We start from the raw sequence: 25,002 nt of genomic DNA, 5'->3' as shown, positions 1-25,002 counted from the left end.
GCTTTATTGACAGTGCAGAGAGACAGAGGTGAAATGGGGCAGAGAGGGGAGTGACATGCAGAGAACGACCGCGGGTGGGAATCGAACCCAGGTCTGCTGCTGGGCCCGGCCCGGGAGGGGGACGCCTTACCAACTGAGCTAAAGGCGTGTTGTTTTGATTGTGTTGCCCTTTTTTCTTTTCCATGCTAGCTGCCTTTTCCTGTTCTATTCTTTCCTTCTCTGGGGTGTCAGTGAGGATACAGCTTGACAATTTCTTTCGTTATTGGGTTCCTTTTCTGGCTGCAGAATTTGGATAACATGTGACAACCAACCCCCCAAAAAATGTGACGACCAACCCCATCTTGAATTTCTTGCTAGCATCAAGGCCAACAACCATCTGACAACTAATTAGCTTGCTAACCACAATCTAAACTATAGTTTACCCCTCACACTTTTTATGGGTAACAAGTGTTTTGTTATAAACCCATTGTGTAAAAGCCTAGAAGAAAAAAATCTGATCCCAATTCTGGATATTTACATACCAAAATTTAACAGACAGCGCCTTCTGGTTCCTAGATATAACGATTGTGACAACCAACCCATGTGACATATAACCCCGTTCTCCCCTATGTGTCATAATAAATACAAAGGTGAAGTCATGGATGGATTTAAGGGTCAGAAAGTTTCCTCCAACGTATACAATACCAACCTATCTAAAACTGCTTTCGGACAGTGTCGGTCTACATTCTGACCAAACTCAGCCCATCAATATAATTAATATATAAAACAGGCATCATGCACCAGGAGATACAAACTGTTTAACATCATGTTGGGGGCGTGCTGGAAGGTTTTCACTATCAAGTTAGCATTTATCAAATGTCTTGTCTGGTAAAGCATCTATAGGTCCCATGATTTGGTTCATGGTATCTGACATTGTTTAGTCAGCCTGATCAGAAATCATCATGGCTGCCAGTGGCGCAGCTCCTGCTTCCCAGTGTTACCCCCTGGGTCCATGGACCTATTATAAAAAAAAAATCAACCTTTTGACCATCATATATTAGTCATACTTATTTTCAATATAACAATATCAATTAATAAAATTAATAAGGACATTGGTCTTAACATTCCGATAAAGACATTTCCAAGTGTGTTTGTGGTGTTGTTTAGCAGCGTTTGAAATGTATGTATCCCCGAGATACAATGCCAGATTAATTTGGTCAATGTGTACAATTCAAAATGTTTCAAACTGGAAGGCATGTAAATAATTACTGCAGTACCAGATATAATCATGCACAGTCATGTCCATTACAACAGTGTTTCTGGGATAGTGTGATTTCCTGGCATACACCAGAAAGAGCACATTTGGCACAGACCAGGGTCCAGTTAAAGAACTTGGAGTTGCAGCCAATTTTGTTGTTCAACTCTCTGCAAGACCATCAATAACCCATCAGAGTGTGTTGTCTACTTTGATAACCTCTCTACCACCAGGATGAACATGCTCTACTGAGGCAAGGAAGGGGCAGCTATGACTACAGGGCGGATAATGAGGTTGAAGTGGCTGTTGTGAAATGGGCTGACAACAAAGCTGTCGCTCCTGTGCTGCAATCAGCCCTCTCAAGGAAGTCAGGCGTTTCTTCAAAGAGCAGAGAAGCAGAGTTGCTGTTCCCTGTCCAAAACAACAACAATCGTCTGTACATAATGTGGTGTTCGTCTGTGCATCATCACCGATCAAAATCCATGCAACTGCTTCCAAGTATTCCACAAAAGATACAACTGGGAGATAAAAAAATCCAAAATATATTTTAAATGTGGAAATATTTTTCCTAAGCCCAAAAGACATGAGTGACAAACATGGAGTTATTTTTTGCAACAAATTTTCCACTCATGCCTGCATTAGGGATAATAGCCTAAATAATAATATCATTCAATATAAATATAAAAAAGTGTCAGTTTTTGACACAACTCTCCATCCGGCATATCTACATTGCTCCATCAAAGTACACCAACAGTTCAACACAGAGCTAAATGTAAGCTACATGCTTTGCACTTAATGGGAAGGATATTTTATTTTTTTGTGAACTTTTCCAGAATACCGAATTTGAAAACCTGAAAAAGTAGATGAAAGTAAAGGAGGTAGTTTGAGCTTGACTCAGTCAGAACAGAAGTTTGTGTCTATTTCATTTGAAAACTAATGATTCACTGTGTATAAATGTGCTCATTCTCTAAACTCTGATCATCAATGCTTGGTCGTTTCTTCCTTTCTGTCCAGTAGGATGCGTCTGAAGGTGAGGTTGATGCGAGGCAGGGAAATCTTCTTGCGAGCAGGGAGGCTGTGGTACCAAAAAGTATTGGTTGGTGGGTTCATGAGGAGCATGCTTCCGTGAGCCAGCTCCAGCTTCACTGGTTCAATGCGTCGGTTGCTCTGTTTTCCCCTAGCGTCTCTGTGCCGGAAGACAAAGTCCCGCGCTGCGCCCAGAGAGACAGAGGCGATGGGGCAGAGGGGGTCCAGCTCCCTCTCATCATCACGGTGCTCGCCCATGTGATCCTGGCCATCTTTGTACCTGCCGGTGACAAACACTTTCAGCATGGAGACACATATCAGGCTTGGACCTCTGTGGCTCACTCTCTCACCTGTTGACCAGGACAAAGTTAAACGTTTGTCCAGTTGTTTTGGTGACAGCATCCCGGATATACTCCAAGGTTGGAGTCCACGGGCAGGCCAAACGTGTCACCCTAGAATAAGTGTAGGTCAAACCCACATCTCCGTATGTGGCCTGCTTTCTCGGTATATCGTACACCTTTCCAAACACATGGACCTTAGCCTCTTCCCCTGGAACAAAAAAAAGCCAACATCACCCAAATACACCAGAAGCTTCTGATAAGAACTTTACAGGAACGGTTTTGTTGTTGTTGTCATACCTGTTGAGTACACAATCTCCTCCTCTAGTTGTTTAAAAAGGCGGTCTGCTTCCTCTTTGAAGAACAGCAGAGCGTAGTCACAGTCCAGACCCTCTGCCTCGATGTTCTTCCAGGGAACAGGATGACAGAACTCTGCTAAAGCGCCATGTTCCTCTTCATCCTCCTCTTCCTCCTCCTTCAACATTGCATCAATCTTCAGTTTGATCTGCTCCTGTGGACTTTGTGCATCATTAATGCATGAGATGTAAAATGTGTTATATTTTGTTTAATTCAGGATCCATTTTTTAACAAAATAAAATTTAATTAATTTTCGTTCAATTTTAATTCGTTTTTCTGTGTTTTTTTAAATTTTCCTGATTAATTAATATAAAATGTAAAGACAATAATAACAATTTCCCTACGCCCAAGGTGAACGAATGAACAGTCCAAGATGTAAATATTAAATGTAGGGCCTACTATCAGACATAAAAAAGGCATAAAATCCTCACATTTAAGAAAAATTATCCAAAACATTTATAAATTGCTGCTTCAAAAATTACTTCTATTAAATTGATTACGGCATATATTTTATATTTAGCCTACAAATGTAGTATGTGGAAATATTTTTCTTAGGTCCTAAAGAGATGTGTGATAACATGAAATTATGTTTTGCAACTTATTTTCGACTATTGAGCAATCAAATATAACATAGCCTGATTATAAAAGAAAAGTAGAAAAACGTATTTGTATCTCCGGAATGCACGGTTCTTCGCCTGTCACAAACTGTTGATAATATCTCGCGGGAGTTTGTCTTGAACAGCGCTCATCTCATTTCCATAACTCTGCTTTCGTCACTTTGCTTTGGCGCCAGGTCCTCAAAGTGTTTAATTTTTGCCTAGGAGCCCACCACTGTACTGCTCCAGCGTTTGTTAAAAGGTGCAGTTTATTAGTCCACGGCAGTTTACGGCCAAGGTGTTAAGCAAAAAAATGATTGGACAGAAGACTATTCACTCATTTTTCTCGCCTGTCTCGAAAAAGAGAATTTCTAAGGATTTAAATGAAGACGAGGAGAATGCTAAAGACCCGGTGAGAGTCATTTCTGCTTCACTGTGTCCGCTCTGTAACTAACATTAGTCAATGCATATCTTGCAATGTTATAGGCCGAATATAACTTTTGTAATATTAAAACGGCAGTCACCGTAATGTGTAGGAGTATATCAAACCGTGAAGGATTTGTTGTTTCCCCTATGTTTCCCGCGAGACGGTCAACACGATCCAAGCTGCGTTCACGAGCTCCACTGTGTTCTTGGGTTTGTTGTTGTTAAAAGCTGTGCCCAATCCACCACAGCACGAGAATGCTTGTGCTGCTGCACTGTCGACTGTTTCTGAAGCCAGTTTCACCTCCAGCTGCACGCCTCTCACCGTCTCTTTGTTTTGCAAAATACACTAAAATCATACAGAAGAAGCGGAAGTCGTCGGCGTTGGAGCCTGAGCCTTCGGGCCATCCTCCTGCTCCACTGTCCCCGGATCAGCTGGACAGGATCTCCGTCAACAAGAGGGCAGCGCTAGAGAAACTGGTTTCCGCTCACACACCCCCGGGGTTTGGGGAGAGCTGGAGACATGGATTGGCTGCTGAGTTTGTGAAGCCCTATTTTAAACAAGTGAGAGGACACGTTTACCATACTGCACACATAGTTATATAGTCTCTGATGCTTTTGAAACTGTTTCTAAAACTTCTCTACAAATCTCTTCCACAGTTGACGAGTTTCGTCTCTGAAGAGAGAAGCCGCCACACTGTTTACCCACCTGCTGAACATGTCTTCACCTGGTCTCAGATGTGTGACATCCAAGATGTAAGTTCAACCAGACTGACACCTTCCATTTACTGACCTGCAGCATGGACTGACACCAAAGAATCAAGCATAGATATGGTGTAATAGAAGATGCATAGTAAGTTTGAAAAAGTTCCTTGTGGTAAGTAGGCTACCTAGGGGGCAAAACCCATTTCTTTTTAAAAACAGACATGGAGCGTTGTAAAATGTTGTTCACCAGAAATGATATCTAGGACCTTCCAGGATCACAACCTGGGTGGACAACCTGGTCAACTAGCTGCTGGAAAGCTACAGCGGGCCGATAGAGCAAATCAGAACCAATGTTTAAGCGAATGGTGGGCTAATGGGGAATTTTTTAAACTTATAGATATCATTATGAAACTTTGCAAGTTGATTACTGACATTAAAACAACAACTTTTTGTATTACAGTATTTTCCAAAAAGTTTGAATAAATATGAAAAATCATCAATATCTTACTAATGATGCTTAAATTTGCATATCTGCAAAGCCCCAAAATCTAGATGTTGGACAAAAGCAGAGTCAATTTGTTTTTAAATTTTGAAAACAAAACAAGTGTCCAACTGCCTGAAGCCTTTCCTAATCACAGTTCAAATTTGATCAATAACCCATAGAAAATGAATTTTTTACACAGGTTTTTCCAAGGGAATGTCTAGCCGTTTCCTAAAATACCAGCTGGAGACTCCAAAAGGACACGTTTTGGTCCATGGCACATGAAATGTAACTGTGTAAAAAATGTATTTTCTATGGGTTATTGATCAAATTTGAACCGTGATTAGGAGAGGCTTCAGGCAGTTGGACACTTGTTTTGTTTTCAAAATTTAAAAACAAATTGACTCTGCTTTTGTCCAACATCTAGATTTTGGGGCTTTGCAGATATGCAAATTTACGCATCATTAGTAAGATATTGATGATTTTTCATATTTATTTAAACATTTTCGAAAATACTGTAATACAAAAAGTTTTAGTTTTAATGTCAGTAATCAACTGGCAAAGTTTCATAATGATATCTATAAGTTCAAAAAATTCCCCATTAGCCCATCCCCATTCAACCCCATTCCAGTGGTTCTGATTTGCTATGTCGGCCCGCTGTAGCTTTCCAGCAGCTAGTTGACCAGATTGTCCACCCAGGTTGTGATCGTGGAAGGTCCTAGATGTAATTTTTGGTGAACAACCTTTTACAACGCTCCATGTCCATAAAATCACTTTGCCCCCTGGGTAAAGGGCAGAAGCCCAGCATCAAACAGGACTTTAAATGATCTGTATCTATGGGGGAGTGGGCCAATACATTTTATGTGCACAGCAGTATTTGGGTATTTTATAAATCATTTTAACTTTGTCACAGTTGCGTTGTAGAAAACTGAAATACTTCCTTTCTTTTATTTCTTTTTATTCTTTTATATATACAGTAAACTAAGGCAAAGTTGAATTGTGTCCAGCTTCATAGTTTCAGATTGACAAACTTGTTTCAGGCTCTCCTTGACAACAAGGAAACACAGCTGGAGCATCTGATTTCAGTTGTGATAGTGTTTTAAAGGCCCGCTTCAAGATAAAGGGGTAGTGTCACAGAATTGACTGCCTTCTTTTAAAAATGGGAAGTTGAGTATTATCTGAAATGTTTCTTTAGTTCTTTATCACAATAGTGGCCTTAGACTGAGATCTGTTTCTATTTCCAGGTCAAAGTGGTGATTCTTGGCCAGGATCCGTATCATGGTCCTAACCAGGCTCATGGATTGTGCTTCAGTGTCAAAAGACCAGTGCCTCCTCCACCCAGGTTCAAACCTTGTTTTGTGTCTTTCACTAAGTTTTTCTTTTTTGTCCCCTGTACCGTGCAGTAGTTTGACATATCACATCCCGATCCTTTTTCATTTCTAGTTTGGAGAACATGTACAAAGAACTGGTGTCGGACATCGAAGGCTTTCAGCACCCCGGGCATGGAGACCTGACTGGATGGGCCCAACAAGGTACATTTGATAAAGCAATCTGTTGAATATTTATTCACAGTTACACAGTGTTGGGGCTGTTGGTCTTTATCAGGCCTGATGAATTCACTGTCCGTTAACCTTGCTCATCACCAGGTGTGCTGTTGCTCAATGCTGTGTTGACTGTCCGAGCACACAACGCAAACTCCCACAAAGACAAAGGCTGGGAGAAGTTCACTGACTCGGTGGTGCAGTGGCTCAATAACAACCTGGAAGGCCTTGTCTTCATGCTGTGGGGTTCATATGCTCAGAAGAAAGGAGCCGCTATTAACAGGGTAGGTCTACACTATTGTTTACAAACACTTTAAACTGAAATACATTTTTTTCTTTCAAGCATCTAAGATTATGTGCTCTGGGTTTGTAGAAACGCCACCACGTCCTTCAGACTGCGCATCCGTCCCCATTGTCTGCCTATCGGGGATTTTTTGGGTGCAAGCATTTTTCTAAGGCGAACGAGCTGCTCATCAAGTCAGGAAAGACTCTCATCGACTGGAAGACACTTTAACTTGTTATACATGTTAGCTTTTCTAACAAGTATGTTTGTTATATAACCACATACAAAAACCCAACCATAAGCTTTCTAATGTTCCTGTTCTTTTACTAATAGTATGTGCAGATATTACTTTATGAAAGAGTTCATGTTGGCTGTTTACATAGTTTTATACTATACACTATTATCATAAAAGCCCTTTTCTCAAACTGTTGTGATACATAGTTGTATCACCTTGTACATATGTTTGTGTTTTTGCTTTTTTTATTAAAATATTGGTTATATTAAAGTGGTTCCAAAAAGTAAATGTTGTATATTGTTTTATATCAATGTTGCTGTATTGTAATGGATCTGGGGCAGTAACTTTGGATTGAAGCATCGATATTACATGTTGCCATCGAAATCAATCATCATAAAATAATTTCTAAATGTTTCAGTGGCAATAGTTTCTCTTTCAGTTCAAATTTTGTTTTTATTTACTGTATAGAGTTGAGGTACATATATCACAGCAGCTCCTCTCATAAGAAACAGTTTGAGCCCAGACTTATTACACAATGTCCTCAAAGATGTTCTACTCCGTTGACATCACTAGATTTATATGGTTTGCACAACATGAAATCACAACACTGACCCAAAGCACTTTGCATGGTTTTGCTTCATTCACATACACATATAGCAATTTTGGGTTCAGTGTCTTGCCCACTGCAACATGTGGTTGGGAGGTGGGGGATGGATCCAACAACCCTGCAATCCAATGACAACTGCCCTACCCGCTTCACCACAGTATTCCCCTGTACCTCTTAACAGGAGGTACAGGGGAATATCTTCTTTTATACACAGAAGATAAAAGTAAACCAAACTTAACACAATATATTTGTATATCGTCATCCACTAAAGCTTGGGTATAGTGTGACTGTTGATTGCCAATTAATGTCATTGTGTTAATGCTAACTATCTACTGGACAATAAAAATGTGTGGGTGAAATGTGGCACAGGCTCATATGAAATGATGAGGCTGCGATTATATCTCATATTCGTGTTACCATCCAAATATTGACTAATGGCGATAGAAGTATACTGAAAGGAAATTAACAGACTTAACCTGCAAGAATAGTTTCTTTGGTCACAGGGGCAGCAAAAAGCAGGCTGCAAAAACGACTATCAGTCACAATCATCACCTGATAAAGTTCACGTTATATTCATATGTTTTTGTATTGTTTGATCTGCAAGTATTTTAAACTGTTCGTGACGATAAAAAGGATGTATGCTTAATTAAATAATCACTTTTTTTCTTCGCTTTTCTGCTGATCCGACGTCGACGTGAAGGCGTGGATTCAACGGTGACGCAATGACGTCGACAGGAAGACAATTGAGGAGTTCGTTTTCAACTTCGCCCCTGTCAGTTGGGTTGTTGTAATGTGTGTACAGTTAAAAAGCTGACAACAATGCCTGTGCAAAGCCTGCCACTTCGCGATGCCTCCATACATGTCCGCTTGTTACAGCAATATCTGGCTCTCCTGAAGAAATACCCCATCCTTACCAAATCTGTAACCAGGTCAGTGGATAGTTAATTTGCTCTTTGATATGTAATTTCTTCAGCCTGGTGCTTGTATTTCTGACGTGTGTCCCAGGTTGACAGTTAAAAATGAGACTTCTTCCTTTGGATTGGCGTTTATTAGCCTACATTCTTTTCTACATTGTTGCAAACTTGGCCATTCGTTTGCAGCATTTATTTGATGGTTTACTTATAAATGTATCCTATCCTTTGGTCCACTGTGTTTGCTTTGACTACAGAGTGCCCTCCTATGCAAACACACTGCCTTTAGCCAATCAGCATCTGCTGGGAAAAACTCCCCTGATAAGTTAATGAAACTGATTTTATTCCATCAGGGTAGGCATGGGACAATATGGAAATGTCAATTTACGATAATCCTTTCTTGGCCATAATAATTTACTGTGTAGGCCTACAATACCTGGAGAATCGTCAAAATATTACTAAAACTCCTAAAGTGGCCTCAAAACATACTGTAATTCACTATATCCAGTACTCGAGTTGAGGGGGGGGGGGGATGGCATCCCCCCTTGGAAATAAAGATCGCAAAAGCATCCCCCTTCTAAATCGGCCATCCCCCCTTCCCATCCCCCCTGTTATTTTATCAATGAATGGAGAAATATCACCACTATTTCAACATTTAGTAACACCTGCGCATACGCTGCCGGTGTTGTGCCGAATTCCCACTCCCCCGCAGGATCCCACTCCCCTACGTATTGCTACTTGTAGTTTGGGGGGGGGGGGGGGGGGGATTTCGGCAGGTATGAAAAACAGTGTTGCCAAAATCCTACTCCCCTTCTAACTTTTACATTCATGCAACTAGTATCAAAAGCTTTTTATGGCACACTCTACAGGGCATGAGGAGCCAATTCACATATTACACTCATTTCGATAATAGGACAGTGTAGCACAACATCGACATCAACATCGTTTTTCAAGTGCAGCTCCAAAGTACGTCTATTTTCGTGAGACAATCATTCGGACTTTACGAGTAGCACGACATACAAATCGTATAGGCTCTCAAGTGCAGCACAACATAACTTGTATTTTGATGAACCATGAATTAAATAGCCTACTAACAGTTTCCTCAAAGCCTAAGAATCGCCTCGGAGGGGAGTGGGATCCTGCGGGGGAGTGGGAATTCGGCACAACACCGGCACTCCACTCGATTCTGGCGCTTGCCAGGGTTGGGGAAATGTATTTACATTTGTTCAGCCAATTAAAAAATGTGTATATAATATACCATTACCATTCGTAGCTTCGGATTGGATGGGCACGGCGAGAGCCCGCCTCCAAAATCAATCATCGCATCACATGCTTTCCTGTGGTCAACCGTCAATCACGTCCACAGAGCGCAGTCTCCCCTTTGCAAAGGCAGTTAGTAGGCTACTCGGCGACTTTTCTCACACGTTAACTTGTTCTTTCGGATATTAAATGCTGTGCGCAAAAGCTCATTAATTTCCTACTTTATCCAAACCGACTTACAGAACTTTTTGTTTAGCGTATCGCTTATTTAAGCCTGTAAACAAGCCTAGTGCTGCTTCCAAGAGTACCTATTTGCAGACCCATGGAGCAAACGGACCTCCACTACACCGGAAGCAAGATGGGGCCACGCCCCAAACTCATTTCATTGGTCAGAATTGTAACCTACTCTGAGTTTGTTTTCACTTTACGCTGCAGCTCCAACTGAAGAAAGAGTGTCACTGCAACAACGCGACCCTGTACAGTTTAAAGCAAAATCACTCCATAGAAATCTCCATTTTTATAATGTCCTGATGATGTTACGTTTAATCGATCATTTCAGTTTCTCCCGGCGAAAATGAAATCCAAGCTGTGGCCGCCATTGCTACAGTTTTTAATTCAGGTTTTTAAAAGATTTATAAGTTATTAATTGGGTTTTTGATAACATTGTTGGTGAGAAATGTGTGTCATACTTTCACAATCTTCACTCAGTGAATGTGTACGATTTAGTTTGATGGTTAACACGAGTATTATTCTGGACATCGCAAGGTTTGTTTATCTTTGATCAGCTGCTTGAACAACGTGCATTTGTTGATAGCAGAGGTTGCTCTGATTGTGAATTAAACAGACGGATTTCAGAAGATGTACACACAGCTTCGTTGCTTCATTCATCTTCTACCTCAACATCTACTTTTTACCACCGTGACCGTCCTGGCCACTTGGGACCCTTAACAAACTGACGTATTTTACTGTGTACTAGCACCATAACCGGTGGAAACTGTGTATTATTATCCACCGCTAGGTGAACTCCGGCAGTAAAACAAAAAGAAGAAAACAAATTCAGAGTAGGTTACAATTCTGACCAATGAAATCCACTTCCGGTGGAGCTCCACTTTCCCCATGCGTCTGCAAATAGGTGCCTCTCGCTGCTTCCGCCTCCAACGATGCTGCTGCTGCAACATCGGGGTCACTGCCTCTTCCCCTCAGCAAGCGCTCCCCCAAAGCCTTCTCTTCTATCGGCTCAGGCTGCCTACTGTACATGTTTTCAGGTTGATGCAAGGGGCGAATTAAAAAAATAACTAAAGGGTGATGTTTATAAAAACGTTTTGTTTTTATTCATCAAACATTTGGAAACAAAACAGCAAGCAAACAAACAATCAAAGTCGATTGCATATTGCGTTCTACAGGTTTTATTTTTTTATTTCTTTTACATAAATTAGATTTTTCCCTCTTGCAATTTTACTAGTTTTGTCTGGAACATTCCTTAATATCAGTGTTTCTGACAGCAGAAGTGGATTTTTAATTGAGAGTTAATGACATAATTATCTATTATTTCCTAAGAAAAATTAAAATTAAATATTTCTGCTTTTCATAGAAGTTGGCAGATGGTTTGTATACTGATGTGGAAAGCTTAGCAGTGCTATCATGGAAAACCCCCCCCCATACAATATTGATGTGTCTAAACCTTACATACAGTCCCTGACAAAAGTCTTGTCGCCTATCAATTTTGTAGAAACAACAGCTTATAAACTGACTTTTAATTAATCTATTGGTTTTAAAAAATGGCTCATATGAAAGCTAAAACCCTCCCAAATTATGTTTAATATACTAAAATAAATTTGCTTCACTACAGAAATATTGATAATTTAATGAACACAGAAAGGTCAGATTTTGGCAGGACAAAAGTAGGCGACAAGACTTTTGTCAGGGACTGTACAGTAACTGTGGCATAAAGCAAGCGCAAAGATCTTGCAAGGGCAAAAAAATTCTGCTCGCGTGCTGCGCACGCTCGCATCTTGGGTAGCCTAGCTTTGCCAGCCTATTAGGCCTATTTGTATCAGCACAACGCCTGAATGGAGAGGCTGTTGAATCTTTGCATCTTCACTAAATATTCACAATATAACAATGGTTTACTGATTTGCTAATATGTCAATAAGGGAGTACTGGCACTACCCCCACCCCCATTTCAAGCACTGAATATAATATAACAATTATCTCTATCTGTGCTTAAACAATAATCATAAGGGTACACCGTTGGTCTCCCATCATATGCGCTGTCATCAGCACAAGTGATCTGTCCCTAAATGTTAAATCCAATCCACCATCCCCCCTGATTTTTTTTTACAACTCGAGTACTGACTATATCCCACATTTTGTTGAGACACAAATATTTTTTATAGGACATATAATCAAAAATCTTTAAAAATGTACTTAAATTTTGTGGGGTATACAATTTCCAAGCCGAGCCTTCAGCCCTGGTGACAGGTTTAGGATTTTGGAAATGACCGGGGAGATGCAGCTCCCCCTTGAGGCAATTCGAAATAAATCCGGAAATCAATAAATGACTGTTCTTCAGAGAGCTTTACAGCTTTTTAAAGACACCCATGTGAACATATTCTTAAGAATGTTGGATACCTGCTAGTTGCTGTGAAGTGCTTTAATAATAAAAGTTGATTGATTAACCCAATAATGGAAATTCACCACGATCAACATATTGCTTGTGTTATCCTGATAAAGTCCCATCCCATCCTTGGATCAGAGTATGTTATTCTTAATGTACCTGTTGAATATTGATGCAGTTGTGTCTGTGCTTGACATTTTCAGTGGCATCCTCTCAGCTTTAGGAAATCTTCTGTCTCAGGTTTTGGAGGCAAGAAAAAAAGCCAAAAGTGGAGCCCCCGTCAATGAGATTGACGCAACTGGAGCTGCACGCTATGCCGTTTATGGGTGAGACTTGGTTGAGACATGGTTGACACTGTAAAACACCTCAACCATGGTAAACCATAATTACTGTGACTGATAGCAAAGTATCTACAGAGATAACATGTTGTTCTCGCCTGGTGAAACATTTTGTATTCAAAAATTCAACCTCCCTTTTACATCCATAGTTATGCCTTGTTGTCTATTACAGGTTGCTTATCACTGGACCGGTGAGCCATTACTTTTACCATCTGATGGAAGTGTGGATGCCTAGTACTGACCCGTTCTGTATAGTCAAGCGCCTGCTACTGGATCGGCTCATTTTTGCCCCCGGCTTTCTGCTAATTTTCTACTTTGTTATGAACATCCTGGAGGTGGGTCATGTCATTTAGTCTACTTTTCTTAATTTATTTTGTGCAATATAAAAAAACACGCTATAAAGTTTTATCTATAGACAAAAGTATGAACTGCTAAATTTGCAAGATGAATGTAAATACTGTATGTAGTCATCCAATCTATTCCAGGCTAAAGGGTGGGGAGACTTTGAAACAAAGATGAAAGGAAGTTACTGGACTGCTTTAAAGATGAATTGGAAAGTCTGGACCCCCTTCCAGTTTATCAATATAAACTTTGTGCCTGTTGAGGTATGCATTTCACTGACATCCTGTCATCCAACAAATAATGAGTCGCACAATGAAACCACTGGTTATGTTTTTCCCCTTCTCTGAGTTCCTGTGTCTGTTTTTTCTTTCAGTTTCGAGTGCTGTTTGCCAACATGGTCGCCTTATTTTGGTATGCCTATCTTGCATCAGTCAGAAAATGAATCTGGACAAACAGCTTCTTCACAGTGGCTGTTTACTGATCGACTGTATACTGTTCCTAATCCAGACAATAACTTTCACATACAGCAGATCCTCTGATTAACTCCATACAAAGCCTGTACAACGAGGTTAAACCATAATAGCATGCTGCTATGATATTTTGGATAGCCTACATGACCAGGTTTTTTAATAACAGAACATAATTGTCATATAATAAAGGGATGTCTTGTTTACAGATCACTGCCATAACCTATAGTCATATCTATCGTAACCCGGAGTGCTATTGAGATAGCCTCTTTTATATATTGTAGCCTAATAATGGCTATTTGAAATTTGCAATGCTCCAGCGAGCTTGTCAGTGGTTGTGAAAAAAAGGTAGCCTACAGTACAGAAAATGTAGAAATCACATGTTTTTATTTGTCATGTCCAACAACATAATTCAAATGTGTCCGTGACATAATCAAAATAAGATTAGAACATGCTACTTTGTGTTCAACACATTATGTATAGGCCTACTGCTAAAACAAATAACATTTTAAGACAGCACAAGTTCAGAAATGACACATGAACTATCATTAACATTGTGGTGTGGAATGTATTGATTTTTCAAAATAAAAGTATACCCAGAGTTTGAGGCTGTTCAATTTAAATTAATATCAAATCAAATAATGTACATTTTATTAAAAATATGGTAAAAAAATAACCGGAAGAGTAGTCAGCCTCCTCTCAGACGAAGCACCATGTTGATGGTGCTCAGAGCTTCGACGTTATAGTCCGAAAGTTTCCCGCTCGTCATCTCCTTGCTTTGGTGAATGAGCCTCTGCTGGCTGACCGGGACCCTCTCTCTCGCCTCCACCCTGCTTTTGAAGTGGTTCACAGTCTCGTCGGGTTTGATATCATAGGTGCTCATCGTCCCCTTTTCGTTTCTGAGGAACACCTGTATGGTCACCGGCTCGGTCACCAGAAGGGACAGCTGGGAGCCAGACTGTAGTCCGTAGTCGCAGACACGTTTGGAGTCGTCGTTGAGATGGACCGTCTGACCGTTGACGTAGACCAGCTTCTGCCTCTGAGTAGCAACTCCTAGTTTCTGATGGATTAGTATTTTCAGCGAGCCCACTGTGTCCTCATGGTGCACCCTCAGACTGAGGGACCTTCCATCCAACATAGTGATTATTATATCCATGGTAAAAGTGGCCTGAAAAATCACACAATATAATGTTTAAATAAGGCAAACTCTATGCAGTGAATAGGCTAAGGTATTTCAGCCCTATGTTGTTAAAGAGCGTCCTACCTTGTGATCACTTCAGTAGAGTCCCCCGGAAAACTTCTCGAAAAGTCTCGACACGGTGAGAGATAAACAAACGATGCTCTGCAGCAGCTGTTTCTCAGCATTCACATCACCGCACTTTATATAGAGGCTGTCTGTCCCAGCTGATCAGCACCGCCCCCTTTAGTTAACATTCGTTTTCCTTGCTGCCTTTACTAACTTTCGTTTTCTGAATATCATGACGTAGCTGTTATGGCCCCTTGTGTTGTTGTTATCATGACACTGCTCCAAGGCGAGGTGAGGAATTTACCAGTTATGTAGCCCTACCATTGGAGAAACAGCTAATATCAATAGGCTATTGGACTTACGGGACTTTCAGGTGGCCCGGTACACTGAGTTCAAATGAGACTGTGACCTGTGGTTACTCTACTCGGAAAACTTTATGACATCTTGCAATGTTCGTTTGTTGGTAGGATTAGTAATAATTAGTAAATTGCTCATCTTTACTAGCTCGTATCTTATCTGAAAACACACATGGCAGCAGTGGTGGCACACTCAGACAGGGATGGAACAATATAAAAGGGGATCAGCTGCCCAGTTCAAATTTTTGGAATGAGATTGTTTAATTTTGAAACTAAAATGTTCGCCTATAATACGCTACTACAACTCTAAAATAAAAACTCATGGTAAACTTGTAACAATTCAAAGAATGTTACCGTTTAGAGGCCAGCACATAGCACAAGACATTACACTGCTTGTCATTTTCTCCACTGACATCAAAGTTTTCTATTTTGCTTTGTTATTTTAATTTTTGTAAAATGGACCCCCATTCATGTGTTTTAGTCCCATTCTAATTATGGCAGCAGGCCTATGTGTAGCCTAATTTTGCTAGTCATTTTAATTTGTATTCTAAAATCTACTGAATGGCATATCATTTTTGGCCAGTTTCATCCGATACCATAACTCTTTAATATAACTTTATGTACAGCCTAAAGCACCTTTCAAAATAAAGCTACAACGGGCTCTACAATAAAACAGTAAAATAAACAAAAGAAGAACCACACCATACAACATCTGAAACAGGATAAATAGGAATAAGTTTGATTTTTTGTTTTGTAAAATGATAAAAGGACAAGATATGGATGTAGAAGATAACCTGCATAAAGGAGGTTATGGCTTATGTTACATATAACTAAAGCGCTATGTGTATGTTACATCTTGGTGGAACCCCAAATCTTTTTAATTTACCAATGTAAACCTCAGGGGTTAGTAGCTACACATTCCAAAGTTGAGACTTTTTCCATCATTGCTTACTTACTATTAGAGAAACACTTGCCTTAAATTCCAGCAGACTCACAAACTTCAGGTGTATATGTCTGATAGCGTCTCTGGAAGTCTGTACCACAGACTCAGAGGCTAAATCAATGGCTGGAGGGATGGCCTTGCATCAAACTCTTTCAGGAAAGGTTAGCAGGGAATATGAGAGGAATTGACTGGCCTGCTTAAAGATTAAATGGAAAGTTTTGAGCTTAACATCAATATCAACTTTGTACCTGTTCAGGTATGCATTTCCCTGTCATTGACACTTTTTTTTACCCCCCTTTTCTGTGTTCCTGTGTCTGTTTTTTCTTCCAGTTTTGAGTGCTGTTTGCCAACATGTTCACCTTATTATGGGATGCATAAGAAAAAGAATCCGGACAAACTACTTCTTAACACTGGCTGTTTACTGATACCTGTTCCTAATCTAGACAAGAATTCACACATACAAGGCAAGGCAATTTATTTGTATAGCACAATACACGGATGCAATTCAAAGTGCTTTACAGAGTAAAAAAGAGGTAATTGCAGTAGCTCCTCTCAGGCCTGATGTGACACAAATTGCTGGGCTTCTGAAAAGGTCCAGTCAATGGGACCCCCTTTACCCATGCTTTACTTGTATCAATGTTTGTGCATGCACTCATTCCTATATAAACATATACTGTAAGTGTATTTGGAGAGAGGCTATATATTATCAATTTACAAGTGACAAGTTCATGAAAAATTACAAGCACTGTACATGAAGCGTAAACTGGCTGCATTTATAAATTTAAGTCAAATTTATGAGCACAAGGGGTTAAGACACATTAAAGCAAGTCAGATGCACATAGGGATATAGAGAGCTTGTCTGGTTGACCTTTTGACATTGCACACAAAGGCTATGAGGGAAGAAAAAACGTTGGTTTAAGTTTTAGTGAATATTTTGATTGAAATAAAGTAGGCCTATCTATCTACTTAGGTTCTTTGCCTCTAAATACCATGGGCGTGGACGCTAGGAAGCTTTCCCACTTCCTTCCCCTTAGGGCAGCCTTGCCTCTGATTAACTCCCAAGAAAGCCTGCCTGGATGAGTTTATTCCTTTATAACATGCTTCTATGGCATTTTTGATACATAACTGAGTTTGTATAGCCTACAAAACAAAGTCTGCTGAATTTCTTTGAGAGCACTGCCAAATTATTAAATATTGATTGATAGTAAACATTGAAATATATAATTAAGATAGCCTCTTTTAAATAATAGAATTTTAAATCTGCATGTTAAATTGGCCTATTTGTCAGACTACTTGTTGTGGTTCTGCACAGCCTGGTACAGCATCACCCCAGCTTAAGTTACAAGAAATTAAAGAGACACGTATACAAATTCACATGTAAGACTTTATTATTATTGAACAATGTCCTGTTAAAATGTTTGATCAAATTAATAATAGGGTGTAATAACATAGGCTAGTGCATTTTGTGTAAAATATCGCCATAACGAATCTAAGATACATGCCACATGAATCACACATCGAGGAATGCATAGGCTAGATGTATCAAAATAAGAATACAAAAATAAAAGAAACAGTTTACGGCTATTTCATCTTAATTTAAATAAAAGAAAAGAAAGACCATTTATTATGTTCATAAAGCATCCTCAGCCTCCCCTCAGGCGGGAGGACATCTCGATTGTGCTATTAGCTTTGACGTCGTAGTCCGAAAGTTTGTGACCATCCTGCATGTCCCTGCTTTGGTAAGTTAGCCTCAGCTGGCTCACCGGGACTTTCTCTCTCTCTTCGACCCTTCTCTTGAAATGGCTCACGGTCTCGTCGGGTTTGATATCATAGGTGTTCGTCTCCCCTTTCAGGTTTCTGAGGAACACCTGGATGGGCACCACCTGGATGGGCACCACCAGCAGAGACACCTGTGAGCCAGACTGAAGTCCGTAGTCGCAGACACGTTTAGAGTCGTCGTTGAGATGGACCGTCTGGCCGTTGACGAAGGCAAGCTTCTGCGACTGAGGAGCATGTCCTAGTTTCTGCTGGATTAGTATTTTCAGCGAGCCCACTGTGTCCTCAGGTTGCACCTCCAGGCTAAGGGGCCCTCCACCCAACATAGTGACTACAATTTCCATCATGGTGAAAGTTGCCTGCAAGATCACACAAAGTTAAAATTAGGCAAACTCTTTTCAATGAACTAATACGCTATAGCCTAGTAATGTATCCTATTTCAGCCCTGCGTTGATGGAGCCTCCCACCTTATGATCACTCCAGCAATGTCCTCCGGTAATTTCTCGAAAAGTCTCCAGACGCTGTCAGTTTAACAAGGCTCAGCAGACACTGATCATCAGCATTCAGGTCAGCAGTTTTATAGGGCTGTCCCCAGGTGACACTGCCCCCTTTCGTTAACATTCGTTTTCCATACTCCCTTAATACCTTTCAGTTTCTATTCTCCTAACATGACGCATCTATTATGGCCCCTGGTAATGTTTTTTTTTCTTTCCATAAACGATTTTTATTGAAATTTTTCTTTTTTAACAAACATACAAAACATTTAGAACCCCACCCACCCCACAATCCTTGGAAAGATGACATATAAAATGACATAAAAAAAAAAAAAAAAACATTAAAAACAGTTAGAAAAGAGACAACTACATGCAGTGTGTAATATGACATCATCAAGAAAGTTCTAGAATGCAACATTCCCTGGGCAACCCCACTCCTTACAGATAATAACAGAAGTACAGTGGCCCTTAAAGGGGCACTGTGCAACATGACACCATCAAGAAAGTTCTAGAATGCAACGCTCCCTGGGTAACTCCACCCCTTTTGAATAATAACAAGCTAGTGACTGTCAAGGACAAGAACAATTCTAAATTTTAAACAATGCACCTGATGGCATTCCAAAAACATGGATGCCTCCATAAGACCTGCCTGCTCAATGTACAAAATGTAATATTAATATTTGTAATTCAGATAATTGGCAGGTGATTTTACACCAATGAGGACATATTTATGAATGAGGATATTGATTTTAGCTAATAAATTACTTAAAAATGTTACAGTGTCCCTTCAAGGACAAGAACAATTCCAAATTCCAAACAATGCACCTGAAGACATTCCAACCATGACGCCTCAAACAAGGGCGTGCATAGGCTGTGACACATGATATGGAGAAATATGGAGACATAAGAGACCCTTTCTAAGAGGGAAAAAACATTAAACACAAATAAAAAATAATAAAAATCTAATCACCCTGGTAATGTTTTGATAACTAACACTGCCACAATCAGTGGAATGAATCACATAATTGGGTATGAACTTTAAGATGGGCTGATTTACCTATACTTGGGTCAAATCAGGACTGTCTAGTTTCATTAAAGACAAGGCAAAATGATTCATCAGATGAAATGTGACTTACAGACACGTCATAGCCACTTATACTTTAACAAGTGTTTTAAGGAAACAAAACAGAAAGAGAAACTAGAATGAAAATGACACGACATGAGCATCATAACTCCCCAATCAAAACAATGCACTTACAACATACCATTGCACTGAATGTCTTCGTTATGCAGATTGGCAACACCCTGCACTACCACAACTTAAATTATATTGAAACTAAAACAAGATGTAGCCTTTATGTGTCAAATGAAACTGAAAAACAACAATCTAAATGCAAGACCAGCCTGTTTATTTCACACAACTTCCCAACATGAAAAAATATGAATAAATATCAAGCATAAATTCATCAAAATCACAACTCTGAGTTTTTCATCATGGCAGCCCGCTCCTCCCTGGCTGGTAGAGGAATATTTCCTGTGGTGAGAAAAATAAATACTCAGTTAACATTCCTTACAATGGACACTTATAAATCATCTTCTTTAACCACATATGTTTAAGAATAAATGTATGGATTTTTTTTCTTGCCTGGTGGTGCCACAAAATATTCTTCAACTGTGTTTTTGGAGAGCTGGAGCAGTTCTTCGGCACAGTCCCCATCCGTCACTGCATCGTCCCTCAGGTATAATGCCCTGAATGTGCAGATCAGGAAAGAACCACATTCAGAAAATATATTTCGCAAGTTAAGCTGCTCCTCATTACTCATGCCACTTTTGTTTATAACTGCTGCAATGACAAGGCTGTGTGTGCCGCACCTGTCACCCAGAACCGAGTCCATTGGCTTGACACCTTTCGTGTCAACGACATGAAGCTGGTCTGCAAACCGGATTGCTTTCTTCAAACAGGCCAGTCCCTGTTCTGTACGGAAATCCACCAATGCCAGTCGCTCCAGTTTGTCCACCAGGTCGGCAGGGATTTGGGCAGGCTGAAAAATCAATGACACGTGACAGTTTCAACCACCGCCTTTAACTAGAAGTGACATTTGGATAAAGTAATTACAACTATAAATAAGTTATATTCTTGTCAAATAAGATGACATGAGGAAGTTACCGGGGGAAGTTGGTCATCCGGTACTTGTTCCCATGTTGCAGCTTGTGGTACCTGTTAACACAGACACATAGTACACATCACTAGTCTGCAATGGCTACAGTAATGAAAACTATACTAATTTACACACCCCCCCCCCCCCTCCTTTCTTTTATTACCTTGGGGTTATGTTTGGAGCTGAACTGACGTACACATGTGTTGTGGCTTTGCGAGCAGCATTTTGTTCTCCCGTGGAAGTTATCTACGTCTGTTACAGAGTATCCGTCGTTTGCTAACAGGCTAAGTGAAGACCGGACGACTTTCATTGACACGCCTCGGAACGCAAGACGATACCCTAACATATTGAGAAGATTTAGCAACGCCGACTAAAATCCAAATTATATAAAAACGAGTGTAACATTTTTCATAGCATAAACTAGCTCACCAGTAAGGTCAGTATTGGGGTCTCAACCTCAACTAACCGGGCACGGATGTAGCTAACGACCTGCCGTAGCTAGCCCGCGCGGGGTAGGATTAGGAGAAGCAAGAGCAGTAACCTCTTGTACTTCCTTTTTCGTTTATGTCCCAGGCAGATAAAATACTGATTATTTTTAGTTTACATAAAGTCAGTATGAGTGTCTTCTATGTGGAGGAATATTGTTCTATTAAATGTGAAACATACCTAGTCAAATGATCGTAAAGTACAATATAAGCGAAAACCATCTATATAATTGTGGAAGCGACGTTCCTCGTGACAACATTCGCAGTTGGCGCAGGTGTACTATTGTTATTGTTTGTCACGTTACAGTTTAAATAGTTCGCCTTTTTATTTCACATATGCTCCTTTAAAGACACTTTTTTTTTTTTTACTATTATAGTAATACGTCACAATTTTATCACTCTCAATCATACCTATGTGCTTCAGAGCGCCCGGATAGCTCAGTCGGTAGAGCATCAGACTTTTAATCTGAGGGTCCAGGGTTCAAGTCCCTGTTCGGGCGTAGAACTTTTTTCTATTCCCTCAGATCTACTGCTGTCCAAGACTCGCCATTTCCATCTTTTTCCCAACTAATCACCATGTTCAACATTTCAGCTCATCCTGTCCAATCTCCATCTTTCGCTGACAGCCAATCATGATGACCCGGCCGTCTCCATCTTTCGCTGATAGCCCATCACAAGGGCCAAAACAAATATGTAACTTGGACGTTGATGATGCTAACATGCTGATTTGTATAAGTTTGTTGGTATTTGGTCGTAAACACTTCAAAATGTATCTGAAGTTACAATTAATCTTGAAATGGAAATGGATTCATGCCGAAATGTAATCACAATTCTTCCAATAGTTGCGGTGATATAGTATTTAAATATTAAGGTTATTGTTATGGGTCCCAGTGTTACGCCCCTGTAAGGGGGGTTATAGAAAAACAACGAGGACGCAGTATGTTTAGTTGAAGTCCAACGTTGTAATGCACAGTGCATTTCTTCATGCAACTTCAAATATCACAATGTCAATAAACAGTATTTTCACAAATTATCTTTACAGTACTCCTGAAATAGCATAGGCAAAACACATCAGAATTGTACCTTTAATTTACAAAATTACATTAATAAACAGAATGAAGTGTGCATAGTTTAAGGACTGAATACTGCTTTTTAAGCTTCTACACATTTCACATTTTTAACACATTGGCAAATATTTTACACATTAAATGAGAACCGCGCCAACACGTATTGTCGTAGAATGGCGGACACTTTCTTATCACGCGCCTGCCCGTGTGATGCTGCTAGCAAGCACGCTACGGCAGAGGGACTCCTCCGTTTTTAACCAAAATAATCTTTTTAACACTTCATGTTTTTACTCTCGGCATGTTCCCTAGCATTAAACATATACATAAACAATTTCACAGCCACCGTTCTTACCTGTAAGGGGGGTTATAGAAAAACAACGAGGACGCAATATGTTTAGTTGAAGTCCAACGTTGTAATGGCCGAGGAGACGGCGAGCACGCTATTCCCCTACAGGCTGAACGAGGTAAACTAAACTAATCGAACCCAGAGCATCTACAGATAAAACTAAAAATAACGTGAAATAAAGAAACACTGCAACAACTAATCTAATTTAGCATTTCTGAAAAGTGTTGTAGTAAATAAATAATAGATCCTAAACTAAACATGGGATTACACAAACACATATTCACCCGGCATCCCATTGTATCTAAAAAGGGGAGAGCAATACATAACAGATAATGATAGTGCTAAATCCGTTTTTGCATTTAAAAGCATTTCAGAAACACACATCTTTATAACCATTACACCAGCAGGTCATGGCGCCCGTGGACAGATGTAGGCTATAGATAGCCTACCTGAAATATTAGAAAACAATGATGACATGAGAGAGTGACTTGTCTTCACAGAATCCTCATTTGTTATATTTATTCACATGTTCTTTACTGTACTGTTCAACTTCACATTGTCGATTTGATTAACCAGTAAAATATTCATGTATATGTATCGTCTCCGTAGACATATTTTAATGTTCCAAACACACATTTTGCCACTGTGTTATTCTTGAACTTAACATTTTTAACATACACACTTTCTTACCAATAGGCTACACGTTAACTTCATGAAATTACATATTTGAACTTTACTCATGAACTTCAACTTGCATGTCTTGAACCCGTTTCTGAACAGTCTATTTCAGTGCGTTACAACACCAATACACCGTACAATAAATCAAGGAGCGAGCCACATGTTGTAATCCCCATAAAACAAAAGGTATGGACTTCATGTCCATGGTATGGACTAGGTTGGTCTACTAGCTCACAGCAACTAGCTAACCTCTAACAGTTTATTTTATGGCTCCCCATACACTCCTCTCAGCGAGCGTTGGACCTTATTAGTTACAAATGACATTCATTTCCAAACTCATACTGTACTGAAACCGTCCCTGGACATTCTCCGTTCAGTTACAGCAACTTCTATTAAGTTTTAAACACAATACCCACCTGAAATATCAGAAAACAATGATGATGACACGAGGGCGGTGGCTTGTACTCAAACAATCCTAATTCGTTAATAGGCGCTCACGGGGATACAGGAAACCACGATATCACTGTGCCACCTACTGGCGGGATTGTGCAACTGCATTGCAACAATTTAAAATTATAAACGGTGTTGCTCAAACTAAATAATATAATCGTTATAGAAAATAAAGTATCTTAATAATATAAAATGGTGCAGTATATTAAAATCCAATAAATCAAATATACAAATGTGGGCACACATTAGTGGGCATCACATTATGTTGGTGCGAGAGGATCTAGCACCACATCTAAATACTAAACTCAGAGGATCACCAAAGTAGAAACTTTTTCAGCCTGTGGAGAATGTGAATGGCTGTAAGAGATAAAAAAAAATCACTCTCAAGGATTGTCAACCTTCTACCTTTGTGATGTCTCTCGAACCTCCTTGATTCAAAAATGCACATTACAATATGGTTTGGAAAAATAAGAGATTCCATTTTATTTTTTTATTATAAGAACATATACCATTCAATATATTTATATATGAACTCTTAGTATGGAATTTGATTGTTTTACAATACACATGAAGAACTGGCGACAAAATACAAATAGCAGCTTTACAAACAGAGCAGCATCTGAATGAGAAAATTAATGAATAAATAAATAAATACTTTGGCAAATAAATGTTACAATAACTTAAAATAGTTTTTCCGACAGCAATTAGCATTCACAAAGAAACAGCAATATTATATATATATATTGCTATATATAATATAAACCAATTTATCTTAGCACATTCATGAAACAACACTTGAAGACAAACTGATTGAACTTTTAGGCAACGTATGACAAGCATGAAGGTCGGTCACTGAGACCACCATTAGCGCTAGCCTAATTCAAGGGGTTAAAAGCAAATATATGGTGGTATGTCATCACAAGCCCCAAATCTGCCAAACATCCAAACAGTTCCCCTCATCATAACATCAGGTTAGTTTGCAATTAATTTAGAAATTGTGACATACTACCTTAGTACCTCAGTTGAAGCCTCTCTCACACAGAATAATCTGAACAATGTGGACCCACAATATGTTTCCTCCGGTCGCTGTGACTAAATATCACATCTCATTTATTCTTCATAATTATAATCAAGCTGGAACGAACATCTCAGTCAACAAACACGTGCCAGACGATACAGAAAAAAAATCAACATGGTAAACTGCACAATATACAGTGGTTCACTGGATAATGAAAAATAAC

General features: G+C 39.7%; 6 protein-coding genes across 7 annotated transcripts; 2 read left to right on the top strand and 4 right to left on the bottom strand.

Annotated features, from left to right (window-relative positions):
• Positions 1–1,757: 1,757 nt before the first annotated feature.
• On the bottom strand, positions 1,758–4,327 carry alkbh2 (alkB homolog 2, alpha-ketoglutarate dependent dioxygenase). The gene is made up of 4 exons (XM_080041673.1): positions 4,076–4,327; positions 2,899–3,116; positions 2,611–2,809; positions 1,758–2,540 (listed from the first exon to the last, which is right to left on the bottom strand). Exons 2-4 carry the CDS (start codon positions 3,080–3,082, stop codon positions 2,216–2,218), a joined length of 708 nt encoding a protein of 235 aa, XP_079897799.1. The 5' UTR covers positions 3,083–3,116; positions 4,076–4,327; the 3' UTR covers positions 1,758–2,215.
• unga (uracil DNA glycosylase a) lies at positions 3,112–7,394 on the top strand. Of its 2 annotated transcripts, none has more exons than XM_080041656.1 (7): positions 3,112–3,963; positions 4,341–4,538; positions 4,635–4,730; positions 6,405–6,502; positions 6,604–6,692; positions 6,807–6,985; positions 7,075–7,394. In XM_080041656.1, exons 1-7 carry the CDS (start codon positions 3,865–3,867, stop codon positions 7,213–7,215), a joined length of 900 nt encoding a protein of 299 aa, XP_079897782.1. In that variant the 5' UTR covers positions 3,112–3,864; the 3' UTR covers positions 7,216–7,394. The 2 variants fall into 2 exon arrangements, with proteins under 2 accessions (XP_079897782.1, XP_079897781.1); XM_080041655.1 differs by having other exon boundaries at positions 4,338–4,538.
• A 1,200-nt stretch (positions 7,395–8,594) lies between these two features.
• pxmp2 (peroxisomal membrane protein 2) lies at positions 8,595–14,365 on the top strand. The gene is made up of 5 exons (XM_080037192.1): positions 8,595–8,755; positions 12,818–12,940; positions 13,125–13,287; positions 13,438–13,557; positions 13,668–14,365. Exons 1-5 carry the CDS (start codon positions 8,646–8,648, stop codon positions 13,734–13,736), a joined length of 585 nt encoding a protein of 194 aa, XP_079893318.1. The 5' UTR covers positions 8,595–8,645; the 3' UTR covers positions 13,737–14,365.
• Positions 14,132–15,131, bottom strand: LOC307257848 (polyubiquitin-like). The gene is made up of 2 exons (XM_080037204.1): positions 15,026–15,131; positions 14,132–14,929 (listed from the first exon to the last, which is right to left on the bottom strand). The coding sequence occupies exon 2, from the start codon at positions 14,915–14,917 to the stop codon at positions 14,450–14,452; it is 468 nt and encodes a 155-aa protein (XP_079893330.1). The 5' UTR covers positions 14,918–14,929; positions 15,026–15,131; the 3' UTR covers positions 14,132–14,449.
• Positions 15,132–17,703: 2,572 nt separating this feature from the next.
• LOC307259250 (polyubiquitin-like) lies at positions 17,704–18,660 on the bottom strand. The gene is made up of 2 exons (XM_080039018.1): positions 18,550–18,660; positions 17,704–18,441 (listed from the first exon to the last, which is right to left on the bottom strand). The coding sequence occupies exon 2, from the start codon at positions 18,427–18,429 to the stop codon at positions 17,950–17,952; it is 480 nt and encodes a 159-aa protein (XP_079895144.1). The 5' UTR covers positions 18,430–18,441; positions 18,550–18,660; the 3' UTR covers positions 17,704–17,949.
• A 270-nt stretch (positions 18,661–18,930) lies between these two features.
• On the bottom strand, positions 18,931–21,234 carry gatc (glutamyl-tRNA amidotransferase subunit C). The gene is made up of 5 exons (XM_080041909.1): positions 20,899–21,234; positions 20,744–20,794; positions 20,449–20,618; positions 20,222–20,325; positions 18,931–20,110 (listed from the first exon to the last, which is right to left on the bottom strand). The coding sequence occupies exons 1-5, from the start codon at positions 21,079–21,081 to the stop codon at positions 20,049–20,051; spliced, it is 570 nt and encodes a 189-aa protein (XP_079898035.1). The 5' UTR covers positions 21,082–21,234; the 3' UTR covers positions 18,931–20,048.
• Positions 21,235–25,002: the final 3,768 nt, after the last annotated feature.

Source organism: Ammodytes marinus (assembly GCF_949987685.1).
Source record: "Ammodytes marinus genome assembly, chromosome: 2".
Lineage (NCBI taxonomy): Eukaryota > Metazoa > Chordata > Actinopteri > Uranoscopiformes > Ammodytidae > Ammodytes > Ammodytes marinus.
This window is presented reverse-complemented; position numbering and strand designations above follow the sequence as displayed.